Here is a 16,156-nt window from a genome sequence, read left to right on the forward strand (position 1 = left end):
GATATTAAATAAAAAACTTTACATTATTTTTCCTAATCTGTTTTCCATGTTAATTGTTATTTTTTCATATAAATTACCATTCCTACAGGTTCTATTTTTTAATCTTTTGACTTTGTATGATTTATTTGTCTCACACTTTAATTACTAAAAGTAATTAACTTTTATTTGGCCTATTCTTAATTTTTCTTGAATCTATTAAGGTAAAGTTTTGTATATTTGTTTTTGTTTTGTTTTGTTAAGCTGTTAAATCTTTTTTTCAAGTCTATTCTCCGTAGTTCTCATTTCATTCACAATATTTTTAATCTACTTTGGGGAATTCAGTTTTTAAATTCATTTAGTATATTTCTCCAATTACATATAAAAACAATTTTTAACATTTACCTTTAAAATACTGAGTTTTAAATTCTCTCCCTTCCTCCTGTCCCCTCCTTGAGAAGGTAAGCAAAGTTTCAAATTTCTCTTTAAAATGATTGAATCAGTTCATAACTCCACCATCAATGCATTATTGTCCATTTCCCTACATTATCTCCACCATTTATCTTTCTCCTTTTCTGTTCTATTAGCCAGTCTAATAGGTATGTGATGGTACCTCAGAATTGTTTTGATATGTGTGGATGCAATCATTGGTGAGTTAGAGCATTTGGTTTTGAAAACTGTTCATATCTTTTGATCATTTGTCAATTAGAGAATGGCTCTTATTTTTATAAATCTGATTTAGTTATCTCTGTTTGCTAAATGAGATCTTTATCAGAGAAACTTATTACAAAACTTTTTCACAGTTATTATAAAATCATTTTGAAGCAAGTTTCCCAGTTCATTATTTTAACTCTGTTCCAGAGTTAAGGGTGCACTGTTCTCAAGCTTCAGGAGTTTTGAATAGCTGTTTTGAGAGATACATCTAGGGACCTATATTTTTCAGTTTTTCCAATGTGGTATAATCTAAGGAGAGGTGTTTACTACTGTCTTAGTTTGTAATCTGGTCTCATAGCAACTACAGGCACTCTTTTATACCCTGAAATTATAAGGAAGGTCCTTGCTCCACCATGGCTGCAAACACTGATGTTCTAGAATTTCTCTTTGCCCTGGGATTGTCACTCAGTACTGGGACCCTGATCCTAGTATGGGCAAAGCAACAGAGTTCTGCCTCAGTGCTAGCAAAGAGATCTCCTGTAATCTCCTTTTGATCAGACGTGTGACTCCCTTATTGCTTGTGAACTGAGAGTTCCAGAAGTTGACACTGCTGCTACAGTGGTCCTTAATGCCCTCTTCTGGTTGGCTAGGGCCAGGCCTGTAGTGGCACTGTGTTTTACTGTGCTGAACTGTGCTTCACTCTCACCTTGGCATAACAGATCTTTCTGTTTGGTATGGACTGAGTTGTATAAAAACAACCACTGCTGCCACTAATTCAGTCACCTCAAGTTTGTTCCTGGTTTTCTGTGGCTTGGTCTACATGGTGCCGGCACAGTCTGTGTTCCACTCTCATCTTTTAATGCAACAGTCCTTTCCTATTAACCTTCTAAGTTGTCTCATGCTGGAAAATTTTTTCATTCTGCCTTTTTATGGGTTCTTCTACCTCAAAATTTGTTTAGGATGATTATTTAAAGCCATTTGGAGGGGCTGGGGGGAAGGGAGTTCAGGTGAGTCCCTGCCTTTTATTCAGCCATCTTGGCTCTGCCTTCCCATATTTTTAGCTTTTAAGTTCTTGCATCAATTTTTCAAAGGATTCTAATTCTGAACAATCTATTTTTTTTTCCTTTGAGGTTTTTATTTTGGGTGTTTTTTAAACAATTATTTTCTTTTTCTTTGCTATTGTATTGGGCATCCTTGGCACATAAAAATTCTTTTGTTTTTGTTCTTTACTAATATTTCTTTCTGAACTTCCATTCTTTTTCCTTTCCTGGCTGAATCTCAAATCAATCTTGTTGTAGCCCTTTCCTTTAATCTAGGACCTTTCCTTTGTTTAGTTCTAGATTCTCCTCTTTCTTCTTTCAAGAATCATATGAAGTTGAAGACTTTGAAAAAGAAAAATTTGGTCTCATACAAAAAGCATTAAAGGCGGAAGAGCAAAACCAAAAGACAAATATAGCTAAAGGAAAACAAAAAGAACAATGGAGCTGAAGGAGTGACTGAATTTGAGAGAGTGTCAGGAAGGACTAAGTTCTCAGGTGTATGTGGTAGGTGATGCCAAATATGTAAAAAAAAATGTGGCTATCATCAAGAGCAGCCTCAGGGATATCACAGGTATATCAAAGATGATAACCACCAAAATAGTCATTGGTCATAGGTCAAAAAGAAGTTTCCTGAACACTGCATGGCCATTTTCTTTATTTTAACCTGGCTGGGAGCCCTAATTAGGAGGGGATACAAATTTTTTTGCCTTATAAGAAAGGCTGCCTCTTTTCTTTAGTGGGACTTTCATACCTTTTCTCTGGCTCCAGATTTCCTGGCTTCTTTCAATTCCAAGATAAAATCTCTCCTGTGGGAGGCCTTTGCTCATTATCTTAATTCTGATGCCTTCTTTCTGTGGATTATTTCCACTTTGTCTTTTTTTATAACTTTTATAGTTTTTTGCATGTTGCCTCCCCCATTAGATTATGAGTAGCATTATTTCAAAATTTGAAGTGAAGAAAGTATAGAGTAAAATGAACCAAGTTGGCCTTCACACTTCTAGTGTACTTTTGATAATACCTGAATGCCTCTAGAAATGGTGATTTCTTACTCAAATTCTGTGACTATTTATCTTAGAGGGACCCATGCAACTTTACTTTGTGTTCTTACTTTGTGTATTTTAAAGATAAATTCAGTAAACTTGCTTTTACATTTATTAGAGGAGCTCATTTGATTCTAATCCAATCCTATAATAGTTCTCTGAACTGAACCTGACTCAAACTAAACTGAAAAGAATTTTGGTAGTTTAGATTCAAAATACGAAGAAAATGAGGTACTTTTAGGTTAGCTAGCAATTAACAAAAATATATTTGCTTAAATAAGGTGGGAAAAGCTATTTTGCAAGAAGTATCCCTAATACCCAACAGTCAAAAAAGAGAGTACTCCTAAAGCTACTCATGGCGTGGATAGTCATGGTATCCACGTGCTGAGGAAATGCTATCAAGAGCCAGTCTAAATCTTTACATCATATGAACCTATCAAGTTTTAAAGAAGGTATCATTATCTGTTAAGGAAAAACTATCCTAATTTGGGGGGAAGAAGTTAAATGAGTTTAGGATATTTTTCCTACCACAACAGTGAATATGATTCATTGCTTATGTGACTAAAGGTTTTTTTAAATTTTCCTAAAAAAGACAGATCTATTATGACTCAATAAGATTCCAATCATATAAGTCTTGAAGGAAAAGTGCAGAGAAACAAAGAAAGTAATACTGAGGAAGCAAAATAAATAGTTTAGCCAAAGTGTCTTTGTGGAAACCTTTAGTATTATAATTTTGGTAAGCCATGACATTTATTAAATAGCCTTTTAGGAAGGATTTTTCCTCTTAAATACCTAATAGTGAGGTTACATTAAATTATTCTGAATTTGGGCTTCTCCAAAAATGTGGTAGTTTTTCTATTCTTAGTATAATATATAATCATGTAAAACTCCAAAAGGATAGAAAAAATAAATAATAAACATTGATAGGTCCATGAAAGTTTGAAATGGAAGCACTAATTTAGCAATCTGCCCAGGAAAGAATTATCTTTGTGTGAATGAATCTATGTGATCCAGGATTTTCTTCCTGACAAAACCTATCACAGTATGACTAAAGGAATGTCATTGTGCAGTTTCAGGGTTGTATACTATCAAAATAATCACCAGATTAATAACTTTTGTACTGTGAACAATTTATTCATATTTAAATTACATTCTAAATATTCTCAGTCCTTGTTAATTGAAGTTTTCAAATTATACCCTAGATGAATTTAAAATCAAGTCAAATTTCAAGATAATTTTAAACCTGAACCTTCAGAACATAAAACCAATTTTAATTATCATGAAAAGGAGAAGTATCTAATTCACTGCCAGCAAAACTTTTCAGTATTGTGGGAACCAAATTAAAATGTAATTGTGAAGTGTTTAAAAAATAAAAATATAATACAGTACAACATCTAGAATGATGATTTGTTTTTCTAAGTTCCATTTGTATTCAACACTATTGATATGAAGAAACATTGATACAATCAAGAATACCCACTTTCTGTGCATCCCACTCTTTTATTAACTAATCTGCAAAAATATCTGACTGGTGTTAGATTGTAAAAATCAGGAAACAGAAATTATCTCAATTTCAAGAAAAGTTTATTAATTGTCATATGCAGTGGAAATAATGCTTATATGGAGGCAAAATTAATTTATGCAGGGTAGCCCATATACTAGTTTTAATACCTTTGATCAAACAACTCAGACTTTTGTTTTCTAAACATTGTTCCCCAGTTGACTAATTTATACAATTCCTTTTCCTTATCCTAAAGTAATTGTTTTCATAGACAACCAGAGGTCTCCTGTACAAACAATCTTGCAGTTTATTACCATTTCTGTTGCCTTTTTTGTTTTGTAACCCCATATGTCAGCATAAATTATTTTCCCTTATTAGAGCATTCTCTTACAGTCATACAAAATTTAATCCTTAACATGATATAGACTAGATGAATAAATTTGATTGTCTACATTGAAGAAAGGCAAAGAAAAACCCCACTGTCTTCAAAGGAAATAACTAAACTGGATTAAGATTATAAATATCATCAAAACCTAAAGATTATCCTTGACTCTTCACTGTGACTCACTCTACACATCCAATCTTTTGAAAAGTCTTGTCTTTTCTATCTTTGTAATAATTATTCATTTAAACTTCATGTCTTCTCCAATACTACTATCACCCTGGTCCTGATCCTTATCACCTGACATCTACACAAACCTTCTGGTTGGTCTTCCTGTCTCTAGTTTTTCCTTACTCAAAGTCCATTCTGTACTGTTTCCAAAGTAATTTTTCTAAAAGATTGGTATAGCCATGAAAGATCACATATAAAATCTTCTGAGTTTTATAGGCTTTATGGTCCAGGATTTTCTTAACTTTCCAGTTTTCTTTACTAGCTTCCAAATACCCTCTGAATCAGTGACACAGGTTTTCTTGTGGTTCCTCTGATGACTTCATTTCTTGCCTCCTTGCTTCCCTGACTTCCTTCAAGATTCATTTCAAATTCCACCTTCCAAAAGAAACCTTTACAATTCTCCACTTCCACTGTCTTCACTATAAAATTATTTCCCACATCTATCTATCCATCTATCCATCCATCTATGTATCTGCCACCTATCAGATATCTGTCCATCTATCTAGTATGTACATTAGTATTCAGTTATTTTCTGCATGAAAATATAAGTTCTTTAACTACAGAAACTATATTTTTGCCTTTCTTTATATCCTTAATCCCAAGTACAATGTTTGGCATATAATAAGCACATTTATTAAAATGCATATTAACTGCCAAATGGTTCTAATTATTGGATTGTAATTTTTAAAATATCCAAATGCAAGTTTTAAAGGCTGAAAGGAAAAAACCAAATATCCAATTCATACAGTCATAGCTTTTTAAAAAAAAGAATATAAAATCTCAGATATAAAATACATTTAGTTCCCATTAGAAACATGTGCACTTCACAATTACATCAGATCATTAAAAATATTTCCTCCATTCCAGAGGACTAAATATAATAAAGAAATAAATATGTGTTTATTACACAGAAGATAAGTAGTCAATTTGAATGCAAGGATGCTTCTATACCCCATAATCTCTGCCTTTGGAATAGTCAAAAGAGTAAAAAAAACCTCATACAACTGGATATTTTTTAATTTAAAATTTTTTTAACTTCAGTGTCTAAGTGAGTTACATTTTAAGAAATTTACCTAGGAAATCTAATCTATAAGTAATACTCCTTCCTATTTCTCAACTACCATTCATGTCAGTTGTTAGTTAGGGTGGCTGACTATTTCTTTCCTCAAAGTTCTTGAGGTTAACCTGAGAACTTGAGGGTTTCTAGTACTCTCATTTCTTTGTCAACAACAATTCCTTTTCTTTGAATGAACTTGCTACCCCATATCAGGAATGACTGTTTTTGAACTAGCATCTTCTTAATACTGCTGACTAATTCTTCAACCAATGTCTGTCTGTCTGTCTGTCTGTCTGCCTGCTTGCCTGTATATCGATCTATAGATGTATGTAGGTGTATTAATAAATAAATTGATAAGATAGGTATATAGATATTTGTATAGAAAGATATATACATATGCAGACAGAAATCCAATAAGCATTTTGTTCTTTCTAAATTGATTAAAATATTTTCACAAATAGTTTATCACTCTTGATAAGTCATTTAAGGCTTGTTCTCACTTGATAAAAGTTTGATTGTATAGAACATCAAGGTAGTTAATTAAAGTATAATGTTATGATTAATTGATTCAATTTATTTCTATCCTTTCATTCTTCTACAATTTTAACATTTGCTCTCCTAAGAAAATCTATAAAAGCCTATTTAGAAATTTCATAGTTCCAAATCCTAGAGTCATTACTTAGTAACTTGGAAAGTTTCAACATTAACAAAAGTTTGAATGCCTCCCCCAGTGATGTGAACTAAAGAGTCTGAAGGAAAAGTTTATGAAATACATTTAATAACCAGTCAGTAATTAAATTACTTCCATATTCCTCAAAATCTAATTTCTATTAGTTATAATTTAGTAGTAATTAATTATAATTCAATATTGGTCATGTTGTAAAAGAAAATATAGATAGAAAATAAACTAAAATAAAAGAAGTTTAGAAAAGTATGCTTCAATCCTTATTCAGAGTTTATCAATTCTCATTCTAGGGATATAATTTTTCATCATAGGTCATTGTCTTGAATTATTGCCTCATCAGAGTTGCTAAGTCATTCAGATGTTCTGCTCACTTCAAACCATGGAGCATTGCACTGCTAGCAGTGGGCCTTGGAGGTATCTGCATTGGCAACAAAAGTAGCTTTTGGAGCTCATTCCATGGAATATAAGGGAATGGAACATACAGAAGGAGATTGCAGGAGACACTTTGCAACCTGTAAAAGGCTTAGGACCCTGTAGTATTTCCCATACACAATTTTGCATTACAGTATCAGGACCAAAAGGAGCTTATGGTCACAGAGAAGCAAGAGTCCTGATCAAAAGAAATACAAAAATTCACTGGAAAAAAAGAAATTTTTTAGGTGTAGAACTGGCCAAGTGAAAAAAAAAAAGAGAGAGGTATATGAACTCCGTGAAGAAAATAATCTTTTAAAAATTAGAATTGGGCAATTGGAAGATGTGTCTCATGAGACACCAAGAAATAATGGAGGGGGGGGGGAGAAATCAAAAGAATGAAAAAATAAAAGAAAATGGGGAATATCTTATTGGAAAGGCAAATAACTTGGAAAATAGAATGAAGAAAGATCATTTAGGAATTATTAAACTACTGCAAAGCCATGATAAAAAAACAGGCTAGAGATTGTATTTCAACAAATTAATGAGAAAAACTGACCTGAAATCCTAAAACCAGAGAGTTATAAAACAAAGAAAGAATCCACCAGCACTTCCTGAAAGAAATACCAAAATGAAAACTCCCAGAAATATTATAGTTATTACAGCTTCTAAGTCAAGGAGAAAATATTGAAAGCAATCAAAAAGAAATAATTAAAATACCATGGAGTCAAAATCAGGGTCACATAAGATTTGGCAACTTCCCTAATAAAGGATCAGAAACCTTGGAATATGATATTTCAGAAAGCAAGGACTGAAATCAAGAATAACTTATTCATCGAAACTGAGTAGAATCTGTCAGGAGGGAAATGGATATTTAATGAAATAAAGGGACATTCAAGAATCCTGATGAAACAAGCAGATGAATAGAAAATTCAACTTTCAAATAAAAGACTCAAGAGAAGCACAAAAAGGTACACATGAAAGAGAAATCCTAATGATTTTTATGATCAGTTTTTTTTTCTTTTGTTTGTTTTCTCATTTTGTTTCTTGATTTTGAACTTTATGTTAAAGTTGGGTTCTGGGTTTTGGCATAAGTAGAGGACATGTCTTGAGCTTTAAGCTTTTTTACATTTAGCACTAATTCTGAACAATTTCCAGTGAAGCTTTTAGTGTTTCTAAGTTGTTGTGCGAAGTACAATTGTAATCATTGCTATTTTAGTCTGCACTCTGGTCCTTTCCCAGGAGGGATCCCTGATTCCTTGAGATTTCAATCTCTATTCCTCCTCAGTTCCCATGATCCCTTGGGACAAGAAATGATATTGTTTCTCAAGGTCCCTCATCTATTTTGACTGAAAGTGATGCTGCCCCTTAGGCTTTCACTTCTTCTCGATAGAAAGTGAATCTCTCCTCATTTGAAATATAACTTAGAAGTATGTATAGATGATGGAATGGTCAAGTAGCATCTGATCATGTGTCCAGTTCTATCACAGAGATCTCTTGTAATCTCTTTCTTACAGGCTGCCAGGTGACCTTACCATCTCTGGCTTGAGAGTTCTCAAACCTACTGCTGTTTTTGTCACCATCAATGATGTTCATCCACATAGACTTCATATCAACTTTCACTACATCCAATCTGTCTTTATGAACTACTTAATTGTCTTGGGCTGAAAGAATATCTTACTGACCTTTTATTGGATGCAATTTAATAGACAAATACCATTTTATACTGATTTTAAAAGAATTTTCCTGTTCTGATTGTTCAAAGAGCAGGAAAAGAGGCTATGGTCAAGAACCTGGAAGAAGAAAATTATTATTCCCTCTGTAGCATTTTCAAAACAAAGATTGAAGACTAATGTAATTTATAAAAATTCATTAAATTTATTCTATTCTAATTAGTTGGGAATTATATTGGAAATTGGAACTTCTCATATTTTGAGCATCCTGGGGCAAATTCTGGTGGAATTCTCAATTATTTAGGCTTCATTCTCCAGCCCTAATGTGTCATCTTCAAGGTTTTCAGAATTGTATCTACAAAAGTGGAAGGTTGTCAGGCCCATATGAGGGAATTCAAGATCCTTTTGTAGACTGCTGAGATAAAACAAAGCTGACTCAGTATTTGTTGTTACTTTGCATAAGAGCAAAATAAGAAATAAATACATTGCAATGACTTTTTTCAAACCTTGAAACATCGTCTAAATCATCTTCAGAAGCTAAATGCGTAGTTTGAGGGTCCATATGAGGATAAGGGGAATATCCTGCTAAAGAAAATAGGAAGAAGGAATGAAACAAGTTTTGATAATTTGATTTCATGAGAAAAATATACAAACATGTATGAAGAGATATTAGAAGTGGACTTCAGATGAACTCATAGATGACTCAGCTGAAGTAGATAAAGACATGTTGAATACACATCATCACACTTGTATACTCAAATTATTTGTTATAAGGACTATATCAAACTAAAGGAAGAAACAAGCAAATATATACAGAAAGAAGTGAAGTTATGAGAAAGATATTATGAGTAATTACTTAGTCACAAACAGAATCGATTCCCTGATTCTGAAATAGAGATTAAAAAGAAGGATAGGGAATAAATCTAAAGTGTACTTTAGATTACTTCTTAGAAAATTAGAAAATGAAATAAAAAAAAAGAAAATTAGAAAATGGTTGGATAATTAATGGTATATTAAAATATCAGAGTATTAATACACTGTCAATGACAAAAGAGATGACTAGAACTAGAAGGAAAGTATGAATTAGCTCAGAGAAGTATGGAAAAACATTAACTAGCAGTGTAAAGTGAGCAGAATGAAAACAATTCATTTAAGAATAACTAAAATAGGGGCACTTAACAAACCAGCCCTGAAGTCAGGAGGACCTGAGTTCAGATCTAGTCTCAGACATTTAACACTTCCTAGTTGTGTGACCCTAGACAAGTCACTTAACTGCAATTGCCTCAGCAATATATATATATATATATATATATATATATATATATATATATATATATAAAACAATTATAAAGACAAAAGTTCTGAGCAATGCAATATTTTATCTTGCAGTATATTACTGACAGAGATATGATGCATACAAGGAGAATACATTTGTGGGTATGATCAGTCTGTATTAATATTGTTTGATCATTATTTCCAAAAATTCCCTTTATTTTTTTCTATTTTTAATTAAATGATGGGAGTTTAGGGAGAAGAGAGGCAGGACATAATGATCTCTCTCCTAAAGAGGGTTTTAGGATTCTATTTAAAAGCAAACAGTATAATATGAAGTTTCATATAGAAACACACAGTTTTTACATTACCCCGAGTGGAAAATGTAACTGGTCTTGCTTCAAAGGAGAATGAGGCTAGAATACTTGCTAAATTGTGTGGCTTATTCAGGGTAATTCTTCCCATTAAAGTTCTAGAGGAATTCATCAGTGATTAGAAGTATTCTAGCATATTATCTGCTAGTAACAGGAATTCTAGTTCCATTTTGTCAATTTATATTAATTATATTTATTATAAAGGGATATTTAATTGAAAAACATTAAAATAAATAACATCTGTAATTAATATTTTTATTGTATCATACATAATTACATATGATACTGTTTGTTTTCTGTGCTATTATACACTATAATTAATGTTCCATCCAGAAAATTCTGAAACCCAAATTTAATAAAATGACACTTAAGAATACAAAAACATATTTACAGAACAAAAAAAAATTATAGAAAAATATATTAGCATTCTTTAAAATTGGGTTTTATATACAATTAAAGTTTTGACTATGATACCATAGTTCACTCACAAGTTACAAAATAAAAACTCAAATAGAAATTGATAGTATCATCATATATTTGCCTCATTATTCTTTACATATCATTCCCACTATAGAATAGAGGAATGGAATGCTAGTTAAAGCTTGAGCACTCTAGCTGAATTTTTCCATGAGCTTTCACTTTTCAATGACTTTTACATTTTTTTTATCTTTAGATGAAATATATTTTAGACAGAAAGAAATAAAAACTTTCCCTATTCCACCCCCCCCCGACATTTTATACATTTTTGTCCCCTTTCTACTTGACTTTGCCCAATTTATCATGGATCATCTGATAAAAATATAGAGTACCATACTATTCTAAGAAGATACTTTCTTTTGTTGGTCATGTCATTCCCAACCTAGTGACTGATTTATTGATTGACAATTGGTTTTTCCCATTAGGTAGTGTTACATCAAACTATTTCTGGATTATATTAAGGAATTCTCTTTACTTCTGATTGAGAGATTTTGTCAATTTTTTATTTTGTCTAAAATTTGATGCATGGGATCGTTATATTTCAATGTGCAGTTGATTCTCTATATTTTAGTGTACTTTAACAATTAATAGTAACTTTATAATCCCTTTTCTTTTTCCTCTGTCAAGTTCCACCCAATTTGACTGTTCCTCAGGAAAAATCACCTTTGGTAACCAGAGAAGGGGATACCATAGAACTACAGTGCCAAGTAACTGGAAAACCTAAACCCATTATCCTCTGGACTAGAGCGGACAAAGAAGTTGCTATGCCAGATGGGTCAATGCAAATGGAAAGTTATGATGGAACACTGAGAATTGTGAATGTGTCCAGAGAGATGTCAGGAATGTACAGATGTCAGACTAGCCAGTACAATGGATTTAATGTAACACCAAGGGAAGCATTGGTACAGCTCATTGTACAATGTAAGTGAATTCCTTTCCTGTGATTGTCTTTTGGGGAAAATGGAAGAAAACAAGTAACCCCTTAAGTAAAAGAATTTTTTTTTTTTTGCAACTGGTTTAGTAATTTGAATTTCAATACAATTATTTCACTTGTAACTTTTTTGTTATAAACAATGTCTTGTCTCTTTTTAAATATCTGTTTTTTACAGATCCTCCTGCTGTGGAACCACCATTCCTGGAAATAAGACAAGGACAAGATAGAAGTGTCACAATGAGTTGCAGAGTACTGAGAGCCTATCCTATCCGGGTGCTGACCTATGAGTGGCGCCTAGGCAATAAGTTATTACGGATGGGTCAATTTGATTCACAAGAGTACACAGAGTACACACTGAAGGATCTATCCAATGAAAACTATGGTATTTACAATTGTAACATTATAAATGAAGCTGGAGCTGGAAGATGCAGCTATCTTGTTACAGGTAGGAATTCAAAGACATTTTCAGTGAATTAAAACAACAATAACAACAATACATAGGACACTTCATTCTATGTTAATAAAAGCATATATGAAAATCCATGGGGCAAAATAGATTTCTTTCTTCTGGAACAGTTTCTAATTATTAACTTGTAAGATAAATCTGGTCTAGAAATTAAGATAAAATATTTCAATTTCAATAAGGCTTATAAGTAGAGCTGTTATTTTGAGTCTTTTATTAATTAAAGCAACAAAAATTAATGGTAATCACTTTAAGTTAAAATACAAATTCATTTGAGAAAATGTTAAATGATTTGAGGATAAATCTTTTATATATGGTCTTCTTAGAATAGTAAGTAGATTTTTAAAAATCCCCCTATTTGATGTCCTCACAAACTTGAAATAAAATATTTTAGATCCTAGCATTTCATTTTTAAAAAGTTTTACTGATATTTTTTGGTTTTATATTGCAAACATCTTTCTCTATGGCCTTTTGCAACAAAGTAAAGCAATTAAATAAAACTAATAATACAATGACCTCATCTGAAAGTTCATAAAATATTCCATGTCAACAAAATCCTCCATGTCTATTTTTTTAAATAAATGACACAGTTATTAAAATGTTGGGCTCAGAGTCAGGAATATCTGAGTTAAAATTTGACTTCAGATACTTTCTAGCTGTGTGAACCTGGGGAAGTTGCCTAACCTCTGTTTACCTCACTTGCTTCATCTGTAAAATGGAATAATAATATCATCTACTTCCTAGAATTGTTATGAAGATCAAATGAGACAATAATTGTAAAGAGTTTAGTGCAGTGACTGACACATAGCAGATATTATATAAATAATAGCTATTGTTATTGTTATTTTATTTTATTTCCTTTGATCTTTTATTCCAAAAAAGAAAAAAAAAACAAATATATTGAAACAAAGATACATTTTTCTATCATTGTCATTTCATTCTTCATCATCCTGATTTTGATATAGTAAGACTTGTTCTTCTGCTTCTTTCTGATGATTCATGTCATTCCATATCTTTTGAAATAATGAATCACCTAATTTCCTATAGAATATCTACATTCTATGGCTTATTCATCCATTCTTAAATTATAGTTGGATACATAACATACTAAAGCAAATGGATCTCTCATGCTCTGGTATTAAAAAGGAAGAAAGGAAAAAAGAAGAGAGAAAGAAGCAAAAAAAAAAAAAAAAAAAAAAGAAAAGAAAAAGAAAAGGCAAGCCCAAGTACTAGAATAAAGATTCATTATTTCACAAAAAATTACTGGGAAAATTGAAAAATAGTATTGAAAAAATTTCATTTACAGCAATAGGTAAGAGACTTTTGGGCCCAGACTTTTGGACAGCAAAAAAAGGCATCTTTGAAGGATTTCTCAGTGGTAGAAAGATATTAGGTTCAATTCTTTGTGTTTACACAATTCTCCAAAGTCATTCAAATTCCTTGAGGCAAGGAATCTATTGATCAGTGTCTAGCAGAAATACATTTTAAAAGTAACCCATTATAGGCCAAATGATTTTTTGAACAAATTTCAGAGACATGACTTGAATAATTACCAGACAAAAGCAATTAGAAGACAAACTCAATTACTTGTAAACAGGATCAATAAAAAAGATACAGAATTGATAATGATCATTTCAATACCTTTTTCTAAATTATGCATAAACAGCAGCAACATAAAAATTAATCATTTTAATTAGAGCACAACACTTAACTAACAAATGCAGAAAAACAGAGATACTTGGTCTTAAGTAATTACAAATAAAATTGCATGACAAAAGTCTTTGAAGAAGGATTAAAATTAAATAACAATACTTGTGGTGTTTTTCTTCTTTATAATATAATATAAGATGGTTCTCCCTGGGAGCAGGTTTCTTGGGGAGGTTTTCTGGAGTCAGCCTTAGTTTCAGTTGAAAGTATTAATCACTCCAAAATGCAGCCAGGTGATAAAAGTTCAGATCTTTTATTGTCTCCAATATAGCCTGGTTAGTTTTCTTAGAGGCCTTTCTCTCTCCTTGGTTCTAAGAGCTCTTGCAGCTTTGTCCTTTGCCTCTGCTTACTTCAGCCTCCAGATGGAATGAATCTCTCTTGCCTCCGAGAGAGGGCTTGTGGGCTTCCTCCCAGAGTGCTCCTCTCCGACCCCAGTCAATGTTCCAAAGTAAAAAAAACTCTCAAGTGGCTCACTGAAGCTCTATTTATGCTCCTTCTCCGAGAGTGGAATTATGGGATATTTCCCAGCGGGCTCTCTGGCCCTAAGAGCTTCAAGGGAGGTGTGAATTCAGATATCTCATACTAAACCCTGAAATCTCCCAAACGTGTGAACTCCAATGAGTACTTAAATACTTCTTGCTTATAAGAGCTCTCTAAAGGTGTGAACACAAGCATTATTGTCTATCAGTTGTACTTAGTACCTTATTTCAAGTTCTAGCCCATAACATCTCCTCGTAGGATCAGATAAATCATACTGAACCATGCTAAATTAGATAATTATTGTCTCTATCAACTCTAATGACTTAACAGTTTGTAAGGATTCCAACATCTCCCCTTTTCTTTTGATTTAGAACATAGGTGGTCATGACCTCCCTGACTTCTCAAGGAGGTGAGAACACCAAAAAGGTGATCATGCCTTCCCTGACTGCTCAAAAAAGGAGTGAAAACACCATAAAAAGAAGGTGGTCACACCCTCCCTGACATCTCAGGAACGGAGATGAAAACACCAAAGGAAAATAGAAAATCAAATCAGATTAGCAGGTTTCTAAAGAGGCTCACTTGAAACAAGTATGAAACAAGATGTACATAAATCCATCAATATGGGAGGCATTAAACATAGTTACATAAGCACATAGCAATAGAACACAGGCTAGTAGTAATGTAACAAATAACATGAATCAACATGAGAATTTGTACATGTCCCTAAGTCCTAGAAATAGTCTAAAAGGAACCCATTGTCCATTAGTTCACGTGCCAGGAATTCAATAATTCCTGTAAGCTTTGAAGTAAACAATTTTTCATAACATGAATCAACATACAGAATTATACATCTCCATAAGTCCTAAAAATAGTCCCATTAATTAATTAATGCGCCAAGAATCTAATAATTTCTGTAAGCTCTGAAGTACTGCAATAGTATCAACAATTTTTCATCTCAAGGAATCCAATGATTCTTGCTGGTTTTTCAACAACTTGAAATAGTCTCATCTTGTGTTAGGAAATCCAATGATTCCTGAAGATTTTAGAGTTCTTTTAACAGTCTCATTGTCAGCCATGCTCTGTCAGATGTTTCTTAAATCTTCTCCTTTGTTTTGAAGAACTTGAAACAGTCTCATCTTGTGTTAGAAATCCAATGACTCCTGAAGATTTTAAAGTTATTTTAACAGTCTCATTGTCAGCCATGCTTCTTCAGTGTCAGATGTTTCTTAAATCTTCTCCTTTGTTTAGAGATTTTTCTCTTTTTCTGTTTCTCTTTGATGGACAAGGCGAATACAGCTTGTTGGCTCCCATCTGATTCCTTCTCCACCTGTGGAGATACAAGCAAACCCTCTTCCCCAAGCAGTTAACCTATCTGGTCCCTTCCATTCACCACTTTCTGGATCTCTCCACATCACCTGGTGATTATCTAAAGATAGTGGAGCTGCTCGCACTGGACACTGCTCTTCTGGTAGGTTATAAAACCTGTCTGCTGGAGCCAGTGCATCTTTATCAAAAATTTAAAAATTAATGGTATAGAGAACTAAATTTAGAAGTTCTCTAGGGTTACTCATTAGCTCCCCTTTCTTTTGTTTTGGAGGAATGTCTTAATGTCCCTATTTCTTCTTTCTACGATTGCCTGACCTTGAGGATTAAAGGGTATACCAGTGGTGTGTAAAATCTTATACTGTACAAAAGTGTTCAAAATGTTTGGAAGTATATGCAGGTCCATTATCTGTTTTATTTCTTGTGGCACACCCATAATTGCAAATGCTTGTATGAGGAATTCAGTGACCACTTGG

The 16,156-nt window shown here is 32.7% G+C and overlaps 1 protein-coding gene across 1 annotated transcript in view; it reads left to right on the forward strand.

The window, feature by feature from the left end:
• Positions 1 to 16,156, forward strand: part of MDGA2 (MAM domain containing glycosylphosphatidylinositol anchor 2) — a 639,286-nt gene that overhangs the window by 405,776 nt on the left and 217,354 nt on the right. Inside the window, 2 exon segments of the mRNA XM_031952914.1 lie at positions 11,401 to 11,694; positions 11,883 to 12,152. Of these exon segments, the coding sequence (XP_031808774.1) occupies positions 11,401 to 11,694; positions 11,883 to 12,152 (564 nt within the window).

This window comes from Sarcophilus harrisii, chromosome 2 (genome assembly GCF_902635505.1).
Source record: "Sarcophilus harrisii chromosome 2, mSarHar1.11, whole genome shotgun sequence".
NCBI lineage: Eukaryota > Metazoa > Chordata > Mammalia > Dasyuromorphia > Dasyuridae > Sarcophilus > Sarcophilus harrisii.